The sequence below is a fragment of the Cloeon dipterum genome, chromosome X (genome assembly GCF_949628265.1).
Source record: "Cloeon dipterum chromosome X, ieCloDipt1.1, whole genome shotgun sequence".
Lineage (NCBI taxonomy): Eukaryota > Metazoa > Arthropoda > Insecta > Ephemeroptera > Baetidae > Cloeon > Cloeon dipterum.
This window is the reverse complement of record NC_088790.1, coordinates 15,565,207-15,585,148: the sequence shown is the minus strand read 5'-3', so window position 1 is coordinate 15,585,148 and position 19,942 is coordinate 15,565,207. Positions and strand designations below refer to the sequence as shown.

General features: G+C 36.9%; 3 protein-coding genes across 5 annotated transcripts; 2 read left to right on the top strand and 1 right to left on the bottom strand.

The window, feature by feature from the left end:
- Nucleotides 1-5,412: 5,412 nt before the first annotated feature.
- On the top strand, nt 5,413-10,840 carry LOC135946868 (protein DVR-1-like). Its single transcript, XM_065495306.1, has 3 exons — nt 5,413-5,665; nt 7,340-7,696; nt 8,901-10,840. Exons 1-3 carry the CDS (start codon nt 5,464-5,466, stop codon nt 9,284-9,286), a joined length of 945 nt encoding a protein of 314 aa, XP_065351378.1. The 5' UTR covers nt 5,413-5,463; the 3' UTR covers nt 9,287-10,840.
- A 723-nt stretch (nt 10,841-11,563) lies between these two features.
- On the top strand, nt 11,564-14,969 carry Arf102F (ADP-ribosylation factor 2). Its single transcript, XM_065494471.1, has 5 exons — nt 11,564-11,780; nt 11,875-11,955; nt 12,835-13,016; nt 13,789-13,914; nt 14,486-14,969. The coding sequence occupies exons 1-5, from the start codon at nt 11,714-11,716 to the stop codon at nt 14,570-14,572; spliced, it is 543 nt and encodes a 180-aa protein (XP_065350543.1). The 5' UTR covers nt 11,564-11,713; the 3' UTR covers nt 14,573-14,969.
- LOC135946298 (ERI1 exoribonuclease 3-like) lies at nt 14,726-17,583 on the bottom strand. 3 transcript variants are annotated; one of them, XM_065494467.1, is made up of 6 exons: nt 17,437-17,583; nt 17,158-17,305; nt 16,663-16,960; nt 15,777-15,977; nt 15,166-15,262; nt 14,726-15,115 (listed from the first exon to the last, which is right to left on the bottom strand). In XM_065494467.1, the coding sequence occupies exons 2-6, from the start codon at nt 17,226-17,228 to the stop codon at nt 15,027-15,029; spliced, it is 756 nt and encodes a 251-aa protein (XP_065350539.1). In that variant the 5' UTR covers nt 17,229-17,305; nt 17,437-17,583; the 3' UTR covers nt 14,726-15,026. The 3 variants fall into 3 exon arrangements, with proteins under 3 accessions (XP_065350539.1, XP_065350542.1, XP_065350540.1); XM_065494470.1 differs by having other exon boundaries at nt 17,502-17,581; XM_065494468.1 differs by having other exon boundaries at nt 17,364-17,576.
- Between the last annotated feature and the right edge of the window lie 2,359 nt (nt 17,584-19,942).

Genomic DNA, 19,942 nt, shown 5'->3' with positions numbered 1-19,942 from the left:
TTCTAAGCATTATCGTCGCGCAGGTTGCATAATTTTCTTCTTTTCTTACACATTTTGAAAACACGTATTTCCTTAACTGACGAATTGATCGTAACCTGGGTAAAATAAAAATAATAATACCAAATCGTAAATGTTAGTGTGTTCTAGGTAGTGACGAAAATAATGCAGCGTATTCTTCATTCTTGGGGTGCATGGAGAAAAATTATGTGAACAATTAATATAATTCGCTGTCATTTTTGAGATTATACAAAATATCCATAGTCTGCTATCACACACAGAAAACTAGAATCAAATCTGCAGGCAAAAAATAATAATATGCATCGTGTCTAACGGACACCAGATATCACAGATACGCACGACTAAAAATACCGCTGGGAGAATTTCCCCTCTAAAAAGGTATTCTTGTTCGTTCGCTCTATTTTTTATTATTACTATTATTTTATTTTATGCTAATATTTATTATTTAACCAGCCCGTTGGCTCGCATTGTTAAGGCACTCTCAGGAGTGTCAAAGCAATGAGAGGTATTTGAGCAGTTCGGAGATCTAATACTGGCTACCCAATGTCAGAGATGGCAAAAAGTGGTTAGTTTGGTGACTCGAAATGCTCAAATTGCTCAACGGGCTGGGAGGCGCACCGGCGCCGACTCGCTACTTGCTGGTTTGCACCTTTCCAGCATGCGTGATTTGGCTTCACGGGACGAATGTCTAGCGTTTCAATTCAGTCCTCGGTGCGGAGGCAAGTGGCCCTTCAGTGGGCTGGGTCCCTGTGCGGCCTGGTGCGCCCATGTTATCCGTTCGCGGTGTTATTAAGACCCGGGTTTCAGCATTCGTGCTAGTGCAGTGCGCGCCCTTCCCGGTCCTCCGGTCCTCGGACAGGGATAAAAAGAGCAAAAAAAAATGTTATTATTATTTCAAAAAATACATTTTAACAAGCCCGTTGGCTCGCATTGCTTTGGCATTATATGGATTGTCAAAGCAATGGAAGATATTTGAGTATTTCAGGGCCACTCGGCGGTGTTATGGGACCCGGTGAGCTCAGCCCCCAGGATGTGCTGAGCAGAGGTTACAAAATGCAGAAGAAATTAAAAACAATGATTCCATGTTTTCCGAATCGGAATATATAAACTTAATTGAAAATCATTCGGTGCACTACAACCCAACCCATATAATGCATATAACAGCGAATGATGAGATAATAATTTCGATAATTTCAACTTTTTGTGCTTGGCGGCGTGGGATAAAAATATTATATTAATGTTGCAATTGAGTAAATGGTAGATGTAACTTATTTACTTTATTTATATCAGAAAGCGTTAACAGTTTAATACCCGCACCAGTTCTTGTTAGTCATTGCAGGCATGTTATGACAATTTGGCTCTGTATTATATTTTCTTTTAAAATGGTGCATATATTTTGAAGAAATTTCTGTTTTTAATTTTGTATTTTTAATTAAATTTGAAAACACATATTTTCTAGTCAAAGCTCTCAATCGAAAACAAATATTTTTAATTTTGAAATAATTTCAAACGAGTTGATACAGCACCCTGGCATATGTTTATATTCCTAAATATTGACTAAATATTAATATGACTTCTCGTGTCAGAATTAAAAAGATTTCAGCGCCTGAAGGCTACAGGAGAGAGTTGGATTTTAAAATAAAATTTCAAACTTGAATATCATTCAGTAACTGCACCAACTCTTCTTGCACGAAACGGGCGGTAGCATCCAGTCGCTCGCCGTTTTTGAAGTTTTCAATCCAGCCAACGAGCGCATTGGTGATTCTGGAGCAAGCTCCAAACATGACGTTGCTGCAGGCGGTGCCATATCGGCCGGCATCGATCAAATTCTTGGCGATGATGTCGAGCGGAATGTAGCCCAATCTCGTGAGTATCAATAAAAAGTTTGGGCCCTTGACCATCGCGCGCAAATTGTTGAGCACTGAGACGGCGATCACGCGTGGCAGAAGAATCACTTGCTCGGGCATCTCGCCTGGCTTTTTCAGCTCCACCAACGACTGGACATCCCTCTCATTGGCGCCTGCTTTCGCCACTGGCAATGAGTTGCCAGAGACTTGCTGGGCCAATACGCACAGGACGAGCAGAAGGACGAAACGCATTCTGCAATTTGGAATAATGAAAGATTTTAGGGTGGCCAATTTAAGTTTTTTTTTATGCGCATCCAATTTTCATTAAGACATCAAAGAAGCCTACAAATCATGCAATTTTAAGTTTTAAAATTGTTTAAAACAGTCTAAAACCGTCTATATTGTGTTTGAACCAACCTCAAAGTATTATACTTTTCGAGGGGACTTCTAATTAACAGGCAATCAAATGAAAAGTGATACTGACCTGAAAGATGTGTAAAATACCGTCTAAAATCCCAACAGTCATAAAATATTTTACCCCCCCCACCCCGCAACAAAACAATAAAGTGCCCAAAGTTTTCGGTCTAAATTATACACACATCTATAAATAGTCTTAGAAATAAATAGTACGAAACATTTGATACTTTCTACGGCCGAAAAATAGAATCATCTGCTTGAGTTCTTAATTGACAGTTTTGTTATCTTTCTCAGAGTTTACTTGATATCATCAGAAATATTTCTCTTTGGCCATAAGATAACAACACTACTTGTAAAAATATAAAATATAAACCCTATTTTTAATATTAGCTTTTGTTACTACCCTTTGCAAGTTTACGTTCTCCAACTGATGCTATACGATTCTATCAAATTATTGCTTTTGAGACAGAGAATATGCTAAATTCAAAGTAAAGTCTCGATGCCCTTAATTTAATAAATTTTAGCAATTTTAACGACGTTTGAGAATTGAGTTGCTATTTTAAAGAATTTTAGTGGTCACATAATTTATCTGAAAATAGAGCGTTGCACAAAATAAAGCTTAGCTTGTTGCAAGTAAATCATCTTTTGAACCTCTGCGCTAATCACATCCCGTGGGCTACGAGCTCACCGCAGGTCCCAATAACACCGCCGAGCGGATAACACGGGGCCCGCGAGTGGCCATCTTTTAACTTCGCCATCCCGCACCGAGATCTTTTATTGAAATGCCAGAAATTTGGCCCTAAAGCCGCAGGAAAGGTGCGAAAACCATAGCAAGTGGCGAGTCGGCGCCGGTGCGCCTCCAAGCCCGTTTAGCTATATGAGCATTTCGAGTCACTTAATTAACCACCTTTTGCCATTTATGACATTGGGCAGCCAGTATTAGATCCCAGAACTGCTCAAAATACCTCCCATTGCTTTGGAACTCCTGCGTACTTTAAAAACGCGATCCATCGGACTGGTAAATTAATATCTAAAATATAACTTACTTAAAGATCAAGTTTGTTCAGTTTTATCCAATCCATAGGCCATTGAGAACTGTATGAGTGTACAGCGTCATAATACAGGACTGAATTGATATACAGTAATGCAAAGCGAAAATAGACGTGTTAATATATACACATGTAATAACTGTCTTGGGGTGGGGCGGTCTTCGTTCCTGTTAAAGCTGAGCGCCGAGCGCTGATTGTATTTTTGAAATGGCTGATGCCAGTTATTCATTCCTTTGTCTATAAAAATATATTATATTAAAAAGTTATAAAAATTTGCTATTCCATATTGCATACCATTGAAGCCCATAGACAAAAAATCAGTCAGACATTTATCATTGTTTTCAGAGATAATCGAAAAACAACTTTGACGTCGTTTGGGAAAATGTATCTGGTGGGAACAACAGACAGTCGCTCAATTTCAATTGTTATCTATTTCCTCGCTGAGTGAAAAAACCTTTCAATGTCGGGGGATTTAACAGTATAAAGAGATATGTACAGGAAACTTTTCCACTCACAAAATTGCTGACGAATTCAGGGATTATTTTAAATTAAGGATTGGCTTAACTCTGCCCAGATATTAGTTCAATTAATTGGTATAATCATTTTTCCATTAATTTTTCGTCTTAGAATTTTACTATATTTGCATTAATTTCCATAAGCTTCGTTAATTTTAATATCATAAGAGAGATGAAAAGCATAATAATTTTAAAAAATGCCATTCGCGCTTTGCCGCGCCGTCTGGCAAATTTTGGGCCACGTGGGCAGCCGCCAGCCGCCGGTAAAAAAGGGTCAACAATTAAAAAAAAAGTGCAGGAGAAAAAATGTCTTTGGCCCTTCCGGCCGTTAAGTACTATCAAACTTCACGTTTAAACTATTGTCAGGCGCGCCAGCCACCGCCTTAAATTTCGCGGCTTTATAGCTGAATTTTTGCCGGCGGCGGCGGCTGGCGCAGCTGATAATAGTTTAATAGTATATAAAGGCCCGAAGTGCCGGAAGACATTTTTCCTGTGCTTTTTAATTTTTGTCCTTTTTACCGGCGGCTGGCGCGGCTCAGTCAGATTCACGGCGGCTGGCTGCAGCCATAACGTGACCCAAAATTTTCCAGCTTGCGCGGCGCAACGCGGATGGCTGAGACCTCTATATACCCTGTCCTGATTACTTTGTTTTGCGTTCAGTCTTTTTCCGATTGAGCTCCTCTGCAAATAAAAAATCAGCTCACAATCGTTAAAATCCGCATCGCAGAGAGCACCAGCTTGGTAGTTTACAAGCTAGACGCAGTCTGTCTGCCTTAGTGGCGGCTCTATCCTTGCGCATTCATCATTTAAATGCTGAATAGAGAGTATCAATTCTGCATTGCATTTATTCTGCCGTCTATGCAAATGTTTCGCGTCTGGCATTTGGCTAGGCTTCGCGTGTGCCGTTCTTCCGTGCTGACAGGGAAATAGGACGCTTGACATGCCGCGCGCAGACTGACTAGTCTGCTCGTCTGGCATTGCATCTCTCTGGTTTCGTGATTATGCATCTCCAGTTTCGCTTGCTGCTTCCTGTGTGTCTGCACTTTATTCACTCTAACCCACGTGGCCACACCAATACTTTGAACTAGGATGCATTTCCTAAATGATGTCAATGGGGGGCAATAAATTAAAAATAGGATTGCAGCAAACATTATTTATTTGAAAATATCTGTTTATGTGGCTTTATAGGAACTTAAATCTAGAAAATATATCAATTTTGGCCATATCAAACTTTAAATCTAAAATTCATCAAGTTACATCACAAAAAATTCAATTTTTACCGTTCAAGAGGAGTTTCTAATTTGAAAACCTAAAATCAGAGACATTTCCTGTAAAAGAGCGCGTAAATCTCAATTATAGAACCTCTTAATCACCGGTAAACTGTCAGAACATCTGAAAAAAACCGGTATATTCGAGATAAGATCAGAAAAGAGGGCATCGAAATCGAAGTACAAACGATTTGGGAAATTTAAAAAACGGAAATTGCGATTTAAGTCCGGGCAAGAGAATCGGATGGATTCTGGGAGCGTTGCATACCGGTAAGGAAAAAATACCGGTGCGCGCGAGAAGTAACTTCCGGAGCGAGTTCGAAGTTCTGCACAAAGCACAGTCTCCGCAATGCGTTTCTCGCTGTCGGTCCTGCTGCTCGTGGGCGGCTGGTTTGCCGCCCCCGCTAACGCCGCCTCCACCGCCCCCGCCACGGTGCCTCTCTACCTCAAGTTCATGGCCGACCAGGCCGAGCGCTACGAATCTGGACACTCCAATCCCGGACAGTGGCAGCGCATGGCCAGCTCCGTCGCGCCACACCATGTCCACGCAAGTATGTTGAGTTTATTTATTTATACATTTCTTTCGTTTTTTTGCTGTTTTAGTTCAATTTTTCCCATCTGCTTTACTTTCAGGCCTAATTTAATAATTTCACCCTCTATTGATATTTTTTCAATATATATTTTTTATTCTGAGCTGAAACTTAATTTTTTTTGAGAATTTTTTTTATTTTAAAATAGGTTTTCAGTAATAGCATAATTCGTTTCTTACTTAGTTTAGTGCGTTCAAGTCTCCTTAAAAAATTTCTACCCCACATGTTAATATCACTTAAAAAGTATTTCAAAATGATGAGTGCATTTTTCTGCTTTATTTATCATCAAGCACAAACTGCATTAATTTTTTGATTTCTTGCAAATTTGTGCATGAATTTATTAATTGAGCTACCTTGTGCAGCTGCATGAGCCAGCCGATAGTTCTTCTGAATTGGCTGGACTTTCAAAGTTTCTATGTATATATTTTTCTTTATTTTTTATTAATAGTTTACATGACACAGCTTTTAATAGCTCCATTGCGATCTTAATGACTTTGCAATCGTTAAATGATTTAAATTATATGTATTTTCTAAAGCAGCCAAAGTTTTTTCGCTGCAGAAACTTTTATTTTGAAGGTCACGTAATGACTAATTACCATTAATTTTAGTCTTAAAAAATGAATTTTGTCGTTAAGAGATTCTCAATAAATTGCCTCATCCGACAATTCCAGAATCCAGAGTGAAATAAACTTGAGAATCGGATGAAGCGAATTTCCTGATGCTTCTGTCGTGCGGTCGACACGAATTGTGTTTTGTTCGCTGACTCAGGTGTCGAGAGTTCGTTTTACCTGAGTCGTGGGAAGTGCGTTTTTGCTGATATTTCATTACGCATTGCGCGCACTCGGACCGACTCTCAAAAGTCTCCTGGAAAAGTAAGTGCTTGTGGCTGCGGGCACGGGCACACGCGCTCCTGATTTTTTGCATTAATTCACTTTCAAGGCGCCGGAGAGTGTTATTAAATTTGCTCCATTGACGTCATACGCATACATTGCTCTGGAATTGTGTTGATTTGTAGTCAAAAATGCTCTTGTATAAAAGTCTGCAATCCAAAAAATCGCATAATACAATATAACGGTCTAATTTTAATTGCAAAGTGTTTGTCTAGTATTTGAATTGCAATGATTTGCACCATTTGAAATTGCAACTACCAGTAAACAACGAATAAATTTCATCGAAATATTGTAATATTTATAAAAAGGAGTATAGACTCCAACGAGACTTATCGGCTTGGTATTAACCAATAATATCATAAAACAAGATAATAAATTACGAGAAAAATTCAAACTTTCTTTAAAATCTGCATTTTTAAGCATTCTTACTATTTCTATTTTAAAGAAATTACTAGAACGCTAAATAAAATTAGAACTATGTTTTTAAATCACAAAATTCCATACAGCCTTGGTTATATATAAAATAACTGGATCTCGTCTGACACTTTTGCTTTATTACTGCTATATATTTTAGCCTTGGTGAAATATAAAAATAATAAACCAATTCTATTAAAAATATTCTATCTTGTCAACAACCTGTTTTCCAATAACCATCCTTGAATTTTTATTTCATATTTTTCACATTTTTCTTAAAATTATAATATCATTTAGTACACGAATTAATTAAAATTTGTGTTCTGAACAGGCGAGTTCTTTGTGAAGATGAAGTTTTTGGTTCCGAACGATGAGTGGAGTCTGCAGGAGAACCGCTCGTTGCTGCTGGTGCTCACGCCACGCGCAAATCATGACGAGAACCTGTCGGTGGTGGTTAGGGGCTTAGAGGGGGACAGAACGCCGTGGCAAATGACCACGCCGCTGTCCGTCGAGAAGAACTTCCTCAAGCTCAACCTGACCGAGCACATCGACCCAAAGCGCCAGGAGTTGCTGCAACTGGAACTGCTCTTCTTGAACGAACGAGGCCGCCAGGTCGACCCTGATGAAGCTGTTATCGTAACTGGACTTGAGCATGGACCACTACTCGTCATCACAGAGAACAATGATGGTAAGAATGAGTTTGAATTGTTAAAAGATCTGATAAAATAGGGAAAATGGAAAATAAGTGCAGTAGCTGTTGAAATTGTAAGTATTAAAAAATCATTTCACAAACAATTTTCAAATATGGGCATGATTGTTTGCTATAATTTATTTTTAAAATTCAAGCATTCCTGTCTACAATTTGTGTTATTTCGGATATTAATTTACTCAAAAGCCATGTTATGGAATAACCAGAGTTACTTAGAAGATGTTTTCAAGCGGTACAATTCGGTATTTTCTCTTTTGGTCATGAAAAATATGAATAAATTAAAACGGAATTTCTGTTTAGTTTAGCCTTTTCTAAATGAACGATTTTGGTTTTCAGGACGTAAAATGAAGTCTTTTTATGCAAGGAATTCGTACAAGAAAGTTTAAATCTTAAATCGCAATACAATAAAAGGTCGAAAATTGTAAATGAACGCAGGTAAAATGTTTTAAATTGTCGGCTCTGAACTCAGGGCTTTCCTCATTGACCATTCTGGTAAAAATTTTAACTCTTAAGACGGTTATATTTGTTAAAAATAAAATTTTAAAGCGTGTCCGAAATTTAAATGTCTCTATTTTTGTGCCAGACCAAACCAGTTTCAATTTTGATAGCACGGCTTTCTAACTAAACCTTTTTAACCTTCATTGTCAAAAAAAATCTAAAGAATGAAACATTTTTAGATTGATTTCCGGATTCAAGATAAAAATATTAGTTAGCATTCTTCTCATAAACCAATAGAAAATGGTCTTGTACATTTAAAGCCAATTATTGTTTTTATTTTGCGAAGGGTTTTCTAATTGAATTGATAACCGCTGAGACACCAATTGCGTTCTCAGATGTTTATTGTTCTTTATTTTAGATTTTACTGTTGCTCATTTTAAGAAGCTAAACAAAATTTTAAATTACTAAAATATAATTACACAAAATCTCTACCGTAAAGAGAAAACCAGAGATATCTTACATCAAATTGCAAAAATTTAAAAATGATATTTTTTATTTCAAAATGTATCTAAAATTGACCCTCAGAAAACATTTCGCAGAGTTTTTTTAATCACATCAGTATCTTTTATCTTTTGAATTATTTTTAATTGCATACGACCGAACGTGGGTAAAAAAGGCGGGCTTTTGACTTCCTGTGTTGCAAAGCGATAGAGTAATAATGAGCGTGTTGTGTTCGAATCCGCAGAGTCAGCGAAACGGGCGGTGCGTCCCCGTCGGATGACTGCACCGGTGTTCCCGCACGGGCTGCCAGGATGCCGGCTGGAGCATTGGGCACCTGAGGCGACGCAGGTGGGCTGGGCGGACGTCGTCTACCCGCGCACTTTGCGGCTCAATCTGTGCGTGGGCCAGTGTCCGCGGCCGGTGCTGCACCACAGCCTGAAGCCGTCGAGCCACGCGCTCGCCCGCAGCGCCTTCAAGTCGCGGCACGCGCAGCAGGCTCTCAACTACCCTGACGTGCAGTGCGTGCCCATCCGCTTCAGGCCCACCTCGCTTGTGCTCGAGCTCTCCAAGGGCAACTACACCCTCGTGCTCAGCGAAGACCTCGCCGCCATGGACTGCGGCTGCCGCTGACCCTGCTCTTCCCTGACCTTTTTTAGGCCGATCAAATTAAATGTCTCAAATACCGACACGTCAGGGTCCGAATTGAAAATTTTATTGCATTTAACATCCGTGCTCCGTTGTAAAAACATATTGATTTTTTGAACTTTTGACTTGAAAATCTTCAATTGTGATCTTAAAATTTTGAAAACAGACAAGGAGGTAGAGTTGGGAATTTAATACGGGGCTATTTTTTGATGTTTTAAGACAGTTTAGTTTTGATTCTATGGCAAATTTCGATTATTTTTAGCAAAAATTCATCACAATAGGAAATTTATCGTGGTCCAAGATCTTTAAAAGGATAAAACAGACCAAAAAATAACTGGCCAGTCTCGGCTTTTAACCGATTACAACACTAACCTGGATTACACAAGACTAAAAACAACAAACGACCAAACAACGAGAAATTTGTGATTTTTAAGAGAAATTTCGTTAATATTATATAGTGCTTAGAAAACAAGCAATGGCTTAAAAACTAGTTCAACTTCAGAATTCATACATTTTTTTTAATTGTATTATTAATGATAATGAATGCCCTTTTTAAATCGTACATACACAAAAATATATAGAACGTTTTTCGCGTTCTTTAATTTAAGGTTTTATCGACCTTCATAAGCGATTTAGAGGATTTCAAACAGTTTTTTACTCCAAAGACGGTTTTAAAACCGATTTCAATTTTTGTGACTTGAAAGTATTAAAATTACGTTGTTCGTTCTCGTATGGTGTCTTAAATTTATTTACACGCACAGAAAAAAATATTTGATTAATGGTCTTAAATTCCCAACCCTAAAGAAATCAGAGAACCGCACTACTTACAAAATGCTTCCTGCACCAAATCCAATAAGTAAGTTAGAAAGTAAGAAATTGTCCACTTGGGAAATCTACTCAACTTTGTAGTTGGTAATTAAACTTCTTTGGAGAGGAAAAATTTGCTGTAACTAAAACTTTGAAATCTATTTATTTATTCAATTTTCGGAGCAAAAGTACAGCTAAGTTACAAGTAGTGTTGAATGTTGTCATTCTATACGATTCAAGCCTTTGAAATGAAAAAAGATAGGGCCCTATACCTAACTGCTCTACTCATTATTTGTTGAAAAATCACTAATTTAGGGTCCCAAATTTCCCCGTACGTCCTACTTTAGTGGTCTAGTTAGATTTGAAGTAAAAAGCTTAAATTTCTTTACAAAAATTTCACGAGTTGTCGTTTTCCAAGTCTGGCTATTGACATTCCAAGTATATTGCAACAATTCAGGTATACTAGTGATGTAAGTGCCTATGAATCGAATGAAAAATTGGCTACTAGCTCAAAATCTGAGACCGTACGTGAGTTTTATTCCTAATTTCGTTCGTAAATAAGTTAGCTGAAATGTTACCATTTATAGTGCTAGCCAAACTATAAATATTTGCTTACTTTCGCAATTTTACATGACATTTTTAGCATTTTAATGAAATTGTAAATTGTCGCTTTAAGTATTGTGAGTGAAGTTGTATTTTTGACGTAGAAAGCAAATAAATTGATAAAGGCGATCCTCTTTCCTATTTCTCCTATACACAGTTTCCTTGTTGTTTATGAACGAATTGATATTAATAAAATTTTTCATCCAAAAAGCCATCATGAGGCTTGTTTGGAATTGAATTAACACAGCGGAAGTGCCTGCGCGACAAAGATATGTCTTCGTAAGCAAAATTGTGGGCAATAACCTGATATCAGAGAAAAGCTAAGGTCTAAATTTGCACAGCCGCGGCAGACAGACATTTTTTTCTCCGAATTAGCAAAAAATACATTGCCTCTAGAACATGCCTTTGAAAACTGCATTCCATGCATGAAGTATATATATTGGGACAGTTTTTACTGTATGCAAATTATTAATCCTATTTATCATTATCTGTAGCAAAATTTGTCCACATAGCAGCACAACGTTTTCATATTTTAATTAATGAAAATGCTTACTGTAAGAATTAAGTGAATTACACTGCAGTAAACATGGTAAATATCGTAAAATATGGCGGTAAAGAAGAACGAAGTTAAATTGTTCCATTGCTGCATGCCTTAAGCCATTCGTTCGTATCAAAATTGGCCTTTAAAAACTGAAATCTAGCCGACAGGACGCAAAAAAAATTAGCATTTCTTCAGTAGCAGAGGCCACGTGCCCCTCTGCCACACATTTTCCCGCCAGATCGAAGAATGACGACTAACTGCAACCACGCCTTCCAACAAAGCAGCAGTAGCGATAGTTCATGAGTTGGGCGCGGCGTCGTTGGTGTTGCGTCAGCGAGCGGTCAGCTGAGGCGTTTGCCTGCCTGTCCAAAGTGTCGAGTGCTGCCCTGCGTAAATAGACGGCGAGGAAAGACGTGGCAGGACGAATTTTCGGCGCCGACTGTGTGTAACTTTTCGGCGAGATGGGTCTCACGATTTCGAGCGTGCTGACTAAGCTGTTCGGCAAGAAGCAGATGCGCATTTTGATGGGTGAGTATCGCGTCCGAAGAAAATAATATTTCTATCAACGGCGTGACGTCGACCGGCTACTTGTCCCGAATTTAAACTCTCTTTCCTTCCGCAGTCGGACTGGATGCAGCCGGAAAAACCACCATCCTCTACAAATTGAAGCTGGGCGAGATCGTCACCACCATTCCAACCATCGGTAGGGTGAAAAAATAACAAATAATATCCACAAAACCCCTCACGTCACAGAGTTCCTTATCTCTCTACAGGGAAATCAGAGTAATCTCGGACACTTTAAAATGTATATAGTTCCCCTTTGCTTGCAAATTTAAAGTGGCGTCTAGAAGTCCGCAAAAAACTAAACGGAGAATATTATTTATTTGAAGGTTTAGGCAATTGAGCAATTTGGTTTTTCATCAGATAATATCAACCGTCGGAATTTTGTAATTATTGTTTTTGTTATGTTTTGTAAACTCTTCCTTCTCACAAAAATAATATTGAAAATTTTTGATATAATGGTGGATTTTTAATTAAAATAATTTAAATGTGATTACAACTAGGAAGAAAGTGAACCAGGGTTTGACAAACAGGGCGGGAAATTAAACAAAAAAGGCTATGTATAGCGTTTTTCAGAAATAATCGCCCTTTACACAAATTATTTGTTTGTGAGATTTATAAAAAAATAGGAAAACTAAATACTATCCAATTTTACGTTTCTTTCAACACATATCCTAGGGTAACTTAACCCTTTATTAATCCTATGTCCTACATGAGGAATCTGAAATACTAATGAGCGCAAAATTATAAAAATAAAGCTTCAGAATAATTAAAAATTAATTTTGTAATAGCCCATTTTGGCTTTACCCTTCTAACAAGTAACGAATTAACATGTTGAATGTCAGAACTGGTGCCCTTTCTCACTATTTTTATTACCCATTAAATTTGATTTTATTAGTGAGAATAAAAATCAAGTAAATAAAAATAATTTTGTTTTTACTTTTGCTAAAGGTTTTATTCAAACGTTTGGAATAAATAAAGGTTGGAAGTGATATGAAAATAAATTTATCTTTGCACGCAGGTTTCAACGTGGAGACCGTTGAGTACAAGAACATTTGTTTCACCGTGTGGGATGTGGGCGGCCAGGACAAAATCCGTCCCCTTTGGAGGCACTACTTCCAAAACACGCAGGGCCTCATCTTTGTCATCGACTCCAACGACAGAGAACGAATTGGAGAGGCGCAACGCGAGCTTGAACACATGGTAAATCGACATAACCTCACCTCCCCTCCCTTGAGAAAATTTATTGTTCAATTTGGTGACCATCTGAAATTTTTTTCAAAATAACAAGCACTTGTTTTCGGGCTTAATTAATTTGCCAACAGCATTTATGTTGTAATTATTGTTGTTTATTCTCATACAGTATTTGGTCAAATGCATACATTATAGTGCACAATACGACATAGTGTTGTGATGGAAATAACAGACAATTTTTTCGACCACATAGTCTTTTGTATACTGATTCAACCCATTTTCCCAGCGCTTCTTTATCAAATTTTTAGACGGTTGAAAAACTTGAACACTTTTTTAAAGAGGAAAAAATTCTCATGAATTTTCTCTTTTCATGGTTGGAAACACTGTTTAAATCATTTTTACGATTTTTTTTTCAATCAAACAAGAGAAAATTGAGAAAGTCACGAGAAAATATGATTTGAAGTTCTATTTTCGTGAAAATCTGTTAAATTGGGTAATTTAAACCAGTTTAAATTTTTACCTTTCCTTACAGTGTCATAAGATTCCAAAAAGCAACTCAGTAATTTATTTACAAATAAACAAAATATTATTATTGTTGAAAAATCATAAATTTTTGCACAAACACAAGACTTTCCCCCATTTTCATGGTGTTTTTTAATCATTGTGGCTCAAAAGCCTAAATATTGCGTGATTTTTGCTCTTCTGGTGTCTTAAAATTAAACCAGACACGCCAAATGGAGGAGACAACCATATTAATACCATTATCATGCGTAATTTTCAGCTGAAAGAAGACGAGTTGAGAGATGCCGTTCTCCTGGTGTTTGCCAACAAACAAGACTTGCCGAATGCTATGAACGCAGCCGAGCTCACCGACAAACTTGGTCTCAACCAGCTGCGTAATCGACACGTAAGTCCAAATTATGCTCATCAAATTGAAAAAAAGACAGTCGGTTTTATGATGCTTATGCTAAAAAATTAATTAAAAAAATTCCAATGCTGAACGTTGAGGATGGGAAACTATTTGAGTTGGAAAGTGCAGATTTCTGAAATAAATTGTCACATGCTTTTGAAAATTGCTGAAAACTGATTGGTAAAATTCAAAACCAAACCAACATCACTGTTGTTTTGTTTGTGATAAGTAAAAGGTTATAGTTTTTCCCCAATTTTTTGAATCAAAGAAAACCCTCTTTTGGTGAAATCACTGAGTTTATGTAGGCTTGAATCTTGAACACTGTTAAAAATCATCATGACTTTCAATTAATTTAAGGTTGAATCCCATCCAGGATTTAAACCTTCCAAGCTCTTAAACTTCGTCTAATTAAAAATTGTCTTAACTCGTCGAATTGTACACAAATATCGATGATTTCACTAAAATCTAAACTTTTCCTCATCAAGCAGCAGGATTAAATAAACGACTTAAAACTTATTTAAATCCATTTAGTTAAAATTTCTAATTTTCAACTCCTGATTTTTTTCAGTGGTACATTCAATCAACCTGTGCTACCCAAGGTCACGGCCTCTACGAAGGGCTTGACTGGCTGTCGAATGAGCTAGCCAAGAAGTAATAATATTCCAGTCCATGTTTTTGCGTGTATTCGAGAATCATGCCCTTGCAAAATTTCGTCTTGACCATCCAAACATCACTGTTATTTTGCAACTCTATGAAAACTGGTCATCAATCGTTCCAAGAGAAGAAAAATTGTTTAATTTATAGTTAATGTTAATTTTAACCCGTAAAATGTTATGTGAATTACATTTTTGACGTTCAGAAAAGAAATTGCTGGTTTTTCGTGCGAATGCGACACATGTTGGTTTTCTAGTGGCACGCGCAGAGCCCTCGGTTGCTTTCGTCAGACATTACATGGCAACTCTTCAATAACATTTGAAAAATCAGTTAATTGAAATATTTGTATTGGAAATCAATAATAAACTTCAACTATGGTTGATTTTGTAAATAACAAACTGCTTTTGATTTTGGGGTAAAACAGAAATTTAATGGATAAATTATATAACAACAGGTTAGCTCTTCCAAAGAAATCCGGTTTTGTGGAAAACAAAGCCCTCAAACGCAAGCTTTTGCAGGATTTTGGTCAGGTTCCGGCAGTCATCTTTGAAAATATAATTTATTCCCAGTAATTTAAATAATTGAGATTCTTACCCAGTCCACTGTGCAGTCTTCCGCAATGTTTGAGATTCAGTCTTGTCATCATATCAATGATTCCTCTGGGATATTGCCCTGTGGCGTCAGCAAATGCCTGTAGATGTAAATCAAATTCATTGAGTAATTATGTAAAGCTTTTGTTCAAATATTAAAATTAAATTGATACAATTTTACTCAACCAGAAAGTTTGTATGGGAAACAAGGTTTGACAAAAGGGCACACGAATAACAAAATATCTAGCTATCAAAGGTTTTGTAAGTTGAGCAGGATATCATAGTTAACTGAGAGCAAATTATCATAATTTTTCTATGACAATATTATGAGTCAGTTCTGTGCTTAGAAATGGAATAAATAAATTTAAAAAAATTAGTCAATCTTTATTTGTTTATTTCAGATCAGACAAAAAATTTTGTGAACCTGTTGAGATTTCATTGGCAAATTTTACAATCATTCGAAAAAAGGTGATTTGATTTTTATATATGAACACACAGAAACAAAAAAGATTTAGAATTAAAAGTAGTGCGTTTTTTTCTAATTTTTTTTCAGCCCAAAACCGAGAGTGCTGATTTTGATTCACCAGGATCAATTAGATTTTTTTAAGGACTAACCTGTTTAATATTAATCCAGGACGCGAAGTAGTTGGGCATGTCGACGCCTTCGTGGTGACATTGTTTAGGTAGAAGGATCTTCAGGTCCCAGTCGCCGCTGGTGACGAAGGCGCTTCTGTTTGTCGCACAGCCTTGCTCTTGGATCCACTTGCTGAAGTGCTTTAGCGTCTCCTTAAAATTGCACTGCCCTTCCACCATTTCCTATTGTTTGAAAATATTTTTTTCTCATTAAACGTCTGCTTGAAGGAAAAAATTTGTTGAATATTCTTAAAACCAGCTTTCCTCTAATGCGGTTTTCTACACCACCAGAATTGACCAGTTGCATAAAGAAGTTAATTACTATCGTGAAAAGAAGTTGATTACATGCTCAAATATCTCCCATTGCCTTCTTGTTTAATTTAATTTTATCCTGGTGGTGCTGTTAAAAAAACTTCACAATGATTTTTGCATGAGACATGTGCACTTTTAAAAAATTAGAAGAACATAACCAAAGAAAGTTTAGGAATCATAGGCGAGTTAAGTATAAGCCTAACCTTATAATGCCGTCTTGTGGGGAATATCTGTGATTTTTTTATCAAACCGGAAATTTATGCCAAGGGGAAACTAAATTCCAAACAATCATAAAATTAATTTTTAATATTTATAGTAACCTTTGTAACTAAAAATAAATCTAAATAATTGTGCTTTTTACTGATAGTATGCCATGTTTATATCACAAAAGTGTACACGTTTGAAGCAAATAAATAAATAAATTAAGCTGAAATGAGAAGTTTTCTTGTCAAGTCCGCTTAAAATTTAGCAAACACGTTTGACGGTCCATGAAGCAAAAATTTTTAGTTTTTGTCTTTTAAAAAAAGTCCCTCGAAAATACGCAGCTCTTATTAACCTGGGTAATTCCGGTCAGTTTAGTGCAGAAGTCGCTGAGCTGCGGGTTGACTGTGGGCATGACGTACTGGTGGAACACAGCTTCCGGTTCCAGGGTGATCGCGTTTACTTTGATGCACGGAAACTCGATTATCTCCTGCACGCCAATCTTTTCGTTCTCCAGACAGGTTGCCTCAAAGTCGAGCACTAGGAAGTAGTCGAAGACTTGCCGAGTATCTGTGTTTGTCTTCGGGAATCGCCAGTATCGCTGCTTGTTGCGCTCCCGCAACGAGTCCACCCCGGCAGTCTGCTTTTTTGTTCTGAAAAAAATCTTTTTAATGATCTATGAATCTTAAAATACAAAAATTCTGGATTCTATGGAAATACAATTTTAACTACTCTCACAGTATGTACACATACAAAGGGAAAATTACAATCTCTTAATTGGCCACAAAAATACTAAATTACAGAATTTAAAAAAAGGATCAAACGGATGAGATCTCAAATTGTTTCATACCTGATTTGCGTAAGAGGAAAGTAGCACCTTTGAAGAACATTTTTGGGACTTCTGATCATGATCTGAGACATTTTATAAAAAGTGTGCAACAATTAATGTCACAGATCGGACAGTCCACAAAATACGAGTAATTTTTCTCTGGCGATTTCTGTAACGAAGGAGATAAGAATTTCGGTCACCCGTAATGATCGTGTGCAAGTATATACGCTTCAGAATAAATATTTTGTAATAACAAAACAATCACTCTGCCAAAAATTTGGTTGTGAAATTAGGGCTCACCGGTGATTTTTGTGCCTCGTAGCATTGTTATTACTTTTAAAAAGATTTAAAAGGACAATAATTACGTTTCATGCTAAATTACTGAGATTTATTAAAATCGTGACAACTTGGAATCCGAACTGCAGCTGCACCAAATTTGCTGGCTGGTATCTAATTATTTGTTTTGGTTAGAGCCGGCTAGACATGGCCAAATAAAAATCGATTTTTAATATCGATATTTTTTCTGACGATATTTATCGATTTTTATCGATGTTTTTTGTGGCTTAACATAGGTTATATAGGACGATATTTTAACATCGATATTTTTTCGGACGATATATATCGATTTATATCGATAGTCAAAAACATTTGGTGATGTCTAGAGCCGGCTCTGGTTGGACTTTAAAAGTCGCTGCTGCCCTCTCGTGGCTCTATCAAAACTTTGTGTTTTCAGTAGAGTAAATCGGCGGGCGGCCGCGAGCACTCTACATTATACTTTTTACACTATTTGCCATCTATTTTTTTAAAAATATTTTTTGACAAAATTTATTATTTATTTCTGGTAGCAGGTGCCTTAAGATACCGTCTAAAAGACGTCTTACAATTCATAAATAAAAAACATTTAGAAAACAAACCCTATAGAATTTTGCGAGCTAAACAAAATGAGATGTTAGTTAATTAAATAACTAACATTTTTACAATGGAAATAATTGAAATGATAATAATCACGCAGAGTTTTTGGTTTGTATGATTTAATAATAATTTTTACTACAGTATGTTTTCGAGGTGAATTACGCTAACACAATGAAAACATATTTAAATTTTCTCTTATGTATACGTGTGATCGTTTACTGACGATATTAATAATATATATACGAAGTACTATTAAATGTTCTGACTATTATTTGAACATAGGTCATTTCTAACACAGGCAGGCATAGGTAAACCGGAGCGTTTTCAATTTCATATTAAATATTCTATAACAGTTTTAATCATTTTCATTGTTTTTAGAGATGCGTTTTGTTTTTCTTTTGTTCCTCTGCGGGTTGGCAACCCAGAAAACTGTTGCCGACCTTCGGAACCTGGAGTCTTATGAATGCAGAAAAGATGAAGTCTGTTACCGTAAGTTTGGAAATATAAACCCCAAAATATTTACCATTGTTATAATTATTTTTTACTCTTGGCAGGATCACCTATCGAAAAATTCTATAATAGATTTGTTATCGGATCGTTTTGAATTTTTTAAATTTTAATCATAGCATTACAGTAGTACTATAATATCCTGGTTTGTGTGTATGTTTTTTGTACCCTCACCATCGACCCCTTAATTAATTCCAAAAAACTTTAAATCAGCGATAATAATTCCATACTAATTAATAGTTAAATCATATAGTTTAAATAACCAGAGCATAAAACAAACTTGTATAAACTAATTTGTATTGTAATATCTGGATCTAGAGGTATGGGATGAAAATGTTGCTCTGAGCGAATGAAGTATGCCAGAGAATGTTCAGGGTGCGGCAAATTTCAGGCGAATAATGTGAAAAATCAAAGTTGCACGGTTGGTTGTTTTTTACTTGCGGAAAATACTATTGGGGTCATCCCTGAGGCCAGACAAGACTATCAGAACAGGCAGGGAATCGAACTCTGGTGTCAGGGTAGCCCTCATCATTCAATTCCCATATATAATAGCCATTTTACCGATGCCGCGCTTTGGGCGATCTGTGTAAGATCTGCACGCCGTCCAAGTGAAGAGGAATAATAATAATATTATATGCAGTTTGACCTTTTGAAAGCCATCAGGGTGCTCACGAAACGCCCTGATATGCCAGTTATCTCGTCCAATTTCCGGTGAATGTGCACAACATTTAACTCTTAGAAAAAATAATTTTCCCGAGAAATTTCGTCAACCATTAATTTAAAATTTACTCCAACTTCTAACATTAAAAATTACTATAATTTAAAAGATGTGAAGGCTGTCTGAATAGACACCTTTTAGTACATAGTTGTTTTCCTTAGAGCTCGAGATATTAGCCAAATTTCATCCCAGTTTTCCGGAAATTTCCCGTCGACCTCGATTATTTCAACACCTTCATCTATACTACCCTAAAGAAAAATAATCTAGGATAGAGTTGCCATATTTATGTAATCTCGGTAATTTCAGGCAATATCAAATCTTTCGTGAAAAACGACAATTTATATTTTAATTTTTTTAACAGTCAGTGAGTTTGATTGGTATCTGAACGCGTTTGCCGATTCTTACCTGTGCCTGCCCGAAAATCCTGCCGATGGAGTCCGCCCTGAAAAGGACATTGTTTCTGCTCTACCCGGGCCGAAGGAGCTGACGAAGACGGAGGACACGCGGACCAAATTTCGCGACCTCGTGCAATCGGTGAAGAGCATTATCGTGATTCTGGGGCCTATGATCAAGAAAGTGGTGAGGCCAATTTTCATGAAGATTGTGCTGCCAGCGCTCAAGAAGGTGACCCTCAGGCTTGTAGTCAGGGTCGGTGTCACCCTGGCCCTG

Bases quoted from the DNA above. Each gene is read 5' to 3' on its own strand.
- LOC135946868 (XM_065495306.1), top strand. From the start codon at position 5,464: ATGCGTTTCTCGCTGTCGGTCCTGCTGCTCGTGGGCGGCTGGTTTGCC. The intron at 5,666-7,339 runs GTATGTTGAGTT...TGTTCTGAACAG, and splicing joins GCCACACCATGTCCACGCAA to GCGAGTTCTTTGTGAAGATG. The intron at 7,697-8,900 runs GTAAGAATGAGT...TCGAATCCGCAG, and splicing joins CATCACAGAGAACAATGATG to AGTCAGCGAAACGGGCGGTG.
- Arf102F (XM_065494471.1), top strand. From the start codon at position 11,714: ATGGGTCTCACGATTTCGAGCGTGCTGACTAAGCTGTTCGGCAAGAAG. The intron at 13,017-13,788 runs GTAAATCGACAT...CGTAATTTTCAG, and splicing joins AACGCGAGCTTGAACACATG to CTGAAAGAAGACGAGTTGAG. The intron at 13,915-14,485 runs GTAAGTCCAAAT...GATTTTTTTCAG, and splicing joins ACCAGCTGCGTAATCGACAC to TGGTACATTCAATCAACCTG.
- LOC135946298 (XM_065494467.1), bottom strand. From the start codon at position 17,228: ATGTCTCAGATCATGATCAGAAGTCCCAAAAATGTTCTTCAAAGGTGC. The intron at 15,978-16,662 runs GTTAATAAGAGC...TTCAAACAATAG, and splicing joins AACTGACCGGAATTACCCAG to GAAATGGTGGAAGGGCAGTG. The intron at 15,116-15,165 runs GTAAGAATCTCA...ATATTTTCAAAG, and splicing joins AAGACTGCACAGTGGACTGG to ATGACTGCCGGAACCTGACC.